This window comes from Megalops cyprinoides, chromosome 9 (assembly GCF_013368585.1).
Source record: "Megalops cyprinoides isolate fMegCyp1 chromosome 9, fMegCyp1.pri, whole genome shotgun sequence".
Taxonomy (NCBI): Eukaryota; Metazoa; Chordata; class Actinopteri; order Elopiformes; family Megalopidae; genus Megalops; species Megalops cyprinoides.
In genome coordinates, this window is record NC_050591.1 from 11,738,881 (window position 1) to 11,743,405 (window position 4,525).

A 4,525-nucleotide genomic window follows, 5' to 3' on the forward strand; every position below is an offset into this window, starting at 1 on the left:
TCATCTCCCGAGGAGGGTGGAGGGAACATCTCCGCTGTGCAGAGCCATCATTGTGTTTGATGTGAGGGGGCTGGATCTTGGCTTGCCTCCCAAGAAGTGAAAGCTGAAAGAGATCCATTCACCCAAGGCCATCTGCAGGACTCGTTTGATCTCACCGTCGTCGCCGAGAGCCAAGGATGCTCCGTCGAGTCGATTCTCCCTCACTAGCTTCTGGTGTGTTTCAGGGAAATTCAGCTTTTGCATCTAGAGGCAAATGAAGAGTGAGAATGAATGCAATTCAGGCAATGGTAAATGTGTGACATAGGCCTGCATGTGATATGAGTAATCTCTCAGGTCCTCTTGCTAGTACATTTGGTTTTGAATATTCAGCTGTGTGTATCAAGCAAGAACTTTGCTAGTAATGTTTTAATCATGAAACTCTGCATAGCATACACTCTATGAAATATTTTGGGGAGAAATTTGGTGGTAAAATGGGTAAAATATCGTACTGTAAATATTTTTTTTCTACCTCTTTGCAGATGTCGTCTGTACTCATTCCAATGACGGCCCTTATTGGGAGTGGGGTTAGGGCTTTGGGGTTCACTTTGTGTCTCATTCTGTAGCTTTCCCTGATCCTGTCCAGCTCCTTTTTAATGGACTGGTCCAGATTAACTGTCCAAGGCATGAACCTGCCAATATCCCTGATGGTGAACCTGAAATCGATTTTGAGAAATCTTTCAAACAGATCGGGGTCACTGTCCTGCTCAAAGAGTAATACAATCTTGTCTCTAAGTGCGTGCAGTTCAATGCTTGACTCGCTGAAGACTTCCCACAAAGTCTTTGCGTTATCAATGTGGTCTCTCCCATCAGGGTGGTCTATGGCAGCCCTCTGTTGGTCATCTTCCACAATATGAAGAATCCAGCTGAGTCGACACGGCCACATGTTGGCTAGAACCACCCAGGCTGCAATCTCTTCTGCTGAGCAGGAATCCCTTATCATCCCCTCCTTGATGACGACTGACATGCGGATTGAATTGATTATTCTTCTCATATGCATGTCATGTTCAACAATGTATGTTTGGAGGCTGCCTTTTGTATAAACAAATTCCAAAACGTCATTTGTCAGTGCCTTGATCTGATTTGCCCAGTATTCCCAACTGATGCCTTGTTCAATTATTTCCATCTCCCCTGCACTATTTCCAATGAACGGCACTACACTGTCATCTCGGATTCCCTTTTCCAGCGCCGACTCCTTGTTTGAACTAAGCTTAGCAGTGTGAGCCCCTGTCGCTTTGGATTCGTCTACAATGACTTCAAGGCGACTCTCTGCAAGGGTTTTGAAAACCTTGAGCTTGGAGTCCACACCTAGCTCAGGCACAGAGAAGGGTAGGGTGACAATATTGTTTAAGAACTCGTAGCCACTGTTCTCTGACCTGTCATGCAGAGGAGTGTTTTCCACACAGTTCACCACAATCCGGGGATCTATAGCCAGAATGGACACAAAAGGAGAACTTTCTCCTGTCAGCAAGATGTTGATGACTTCCAAGGCCTGAATAATCTTCTCTGAGCCACACCGGTCCAAGTTGGTGATCTCGAGGATGACCCGGATCTTTCTGTTCTCTATGACTTCCATGAAGTGGATGAGATCAACCAGGATGCCCACCTCCTTCCTCACCTTGTCCATAAACCCCATCTGTTCACTGATGGCTGACTTATTCATTTTGCTCTGGATGCTGCTGCCCTGGTTGAAAAGGACGTTTTTGGCTGTCCTTACAATGAACCGGACGGCGATGGCAGCAGGTGCCCCCAGGGTTGCAATGGCCATGGATTCCACACTTGCTAGGCCGCCCAGAGTGCCGTTCACTTTCACCCGGAAACCAGTCACGGAAAGCAGGACACACGATCCTATGCTTACAGCTGCCATGACCAGAGTGACAAGCCAGACCGGCAGGCCGCACACCTTCCGCTGCCTCCAGTTAGATTGGCTCTGGCTCTCGACCCTCTTAGGAAAGGGGTACTGCGTGACCCTGTAAACGCTGACGAACAGGCCTCCGATGTTGCGGTTTACGGCTTTAAAGAGCTGGAGTACCAGGCCCGCCCAGAGCTTATCGCTGCCGGCGAAGTGCCAGGCGCTGAAACGCACAAATATCCACCTCACCCTCTTCCTCCTCCTCTCCCCCTCCTCAGTCCATACGGGCCGAAGGAAAATCATGGCAAACAGGCAAAACAGAGAACCCAGGAAGGTGGGTGTGGGAACATCCTCTTTGTGCTTCTTTTCTCTCCACTCTGCTTCCCTGTTCATATAATCTTAGATAAAGATGGAAAAACATGAATTCAGCCTAACTTGTTTTAGTCATGTACCAGACACCTTTACTCAATGCGATACACATATCTTAGTTTATAAATTATGCATTTATGCAGCTTAATGTTTCCCAAAGCAATTAAGTACCTTGCTGAAAGCCCTGAAGCTCACAACCTTTAGCGGAAATCCAGTTCCCTCACCCCTGCATTACAGTGCTTCTCATAGACATGTAAATACTGGGTCGTGTTTGCATCACCAGAGTGTCATTACATCTCATGCAGCGTAGATATGAATCTCAAACTCACTTCTGATCTTCTGAAGCAATGTCTCGGAGCGCTTTTGACATGGAGAGTACAACCCAACGGTGGCTGGAGGCGCAACTTGTATCAGAGTTCTGGAAAGGCCATAAGCGTAGATATCATCAAGCATGGCCCCTGAAGATGGAAGAAAAGGACAACAGCCCTGAAGGAATCAAAGTTTTTCTTTACGAAATATATGTCAATACATACAGTATATGGAACATGGTGTAAGCAAGTACTGGTCCTGCTTGAAAGTTTACTTACCTTTTGTGTCCATTTTTTTCTGCTGTTACACTAGAGCCCTCTCCTTGCATTCACAGGTTTACAAGTTGCGTCTCTCATAAATGCTACAAAATAGGGATGGATACACTGTTACTCGATGTTAAAGGCTAATGACTGTAACTTACTTCATTGTCCTTCCATGGCATATTAAACCTGAAGTGTTATCCAGGAGGACTGGATCGATGGGGAATTGCATTGCACATAATGGACAGTGACATTTCCACCTCATAACACTTTTATGATATGCCACTCAGGATTATAATGCCGGTATGAAAGGTTTTGTTGCGCGCAATGTGAAGTGACATCAGTACCATGACTCATAATGCTTTTATGATAGTATCAATGACAGTGATATTACTTATACTCTGATGAGGAGAAGAAAACAGAATAGCTTTTGTGAACAATCCACACTCATACTTTGAAAATGCTGATGTTTTATTTACGCATTTTTAAATTTGAATATTCACACACACTAATTTCCCAGAGGTCTAAAAATGAATGGAAAAAAAGAGTAAGCTTTCATCTTATACTTATCAAAATAAATACAACAGTACTGTTCATTGTCCCCATCAAGTAATCCAGCATGTTTCCTGAAGAATATAGTTACAACAGCCATCTAAATGATGATTGGGTTTTCTATCACTGTGAACACAACATAGAGTAATACATTTGGGCTGGAATGCAAGCCATGGCATACGTTTTAGAAATGCTTTCAGCCTGTGTGAAGCAGAACGGTAAGGAGATGCTTTAGCTTTCAATTTATGTAATATTTCATTAGTGTGTTTTAACATAAATGGCAAGAGTCAAATTTAATTTCAAACGTGATTCTAGTACAAGTCAAACCCCCATGAATCAATGATGTACACGTTGTGATGTCAACCAGTCACAATTATTGGAGTTGTCCGACAATTAATTTGTAACAACAAAATTTTGTTTTATTATTATTACTATTATTACAGAACACTTAGTCTAAATGTCACATTAATTAACATGGGTTATGATTAAAGTAATAAAATTTTTAGCAGTTTGTTTTTTTTTTTTTTTTTTTGCAAAATATTCCATGCAATATAAAAGCCAGTGCAAAGCAAGTTCCAAGAGTGTAATGACTGCGATGCCGCAATTGTCTTCTTTAAAGACTGTTGCTTCAGTTAAGCAGGGAATGATTATGTAGCTGCCAGTTAAGTGATGACATACCACTGCAGCGGAAATCCATTGCAGACGTTCTTTTTTTTACATATTTCCTAGCTTTTGTTATTAGTCTCCCACCCGTGGGCATGCTTAATAAATTATACATGCACAATAAAAATGCCAGTCGCTTCAATAATAACAGCTCTTAAGTGGAGTGGGTTGAATTTTATTTATGGTGGTAAGGGAGCTCTACTTCTAAAACCATTAAATAGTGTTCAGATAACAGCTTGGGCTACACTGCTCCTCTGGGTGCTTCATTTGTCTGTCAATTCACATTTTCATTGTCATCATACACTGTATGAAAGACAGGCAGAAAACAGGCATATTGTTCAAAGCACACTATTTAAACCAAAATCGAACATTAGCAAAACGTTTTTTTTTTTTTTGTGTATTTCAGTATTTCTATTTGACTTTTTTGTGCATTTTCTCCATTCATGCAGTTGGATATTTACTGAGGCAATTTAGTTCTTTCCAA

The 4,525-nt window shown here is 42.4% G+C and overlaps 1 protein-coding gene across 1 annotated transcript; it reads right to left on the reverse strand.

Moving 5' to 3' along the window:
* LOC118782943 (NTPase KAP family P-loop domain-containing protein 1-like) lies at positions 1-2,857 on the reverse strand. Its single transcript, XM_036536575.1, has 4 exons — positions 2,845-2,857; positions 2,587-2,715; positions 509-2,286; positions 1-243 (listed from the first exon to the last, which is right to left on the reverse strand). The coding sequence occupies exons 1-4, from the start codon at positions 2,855-2,857 to the stop codon at positions 1-3; spliced, it is 2,163 nt and encodes a 720-aa protein (XP_036392468.1).
* Between the last annotated feature and the right edge of the window lie 1,668 nt (positions 2,858-4,525).

Excerpts from the sequence above, each read along its gene's own strand:
- LOC118782943 (XM_036536575.1), bottom strand. Across the intron at positions 2,287-2,586 it reads ATTGCTTCAGAAGATCAGAA|ATTATATGAACAGGGAAGCA; the intron begins GTGAGTTTGAGA and ends TCTTTATCTAAG. Across the intron at positions 244-508 it reads CAGACGACATCTGCAAAGAG|ATGCAAAAGCTGAATTTCCC; the intron begins GTAGAAAAAAAA and ends ATTTGCCTCTAG.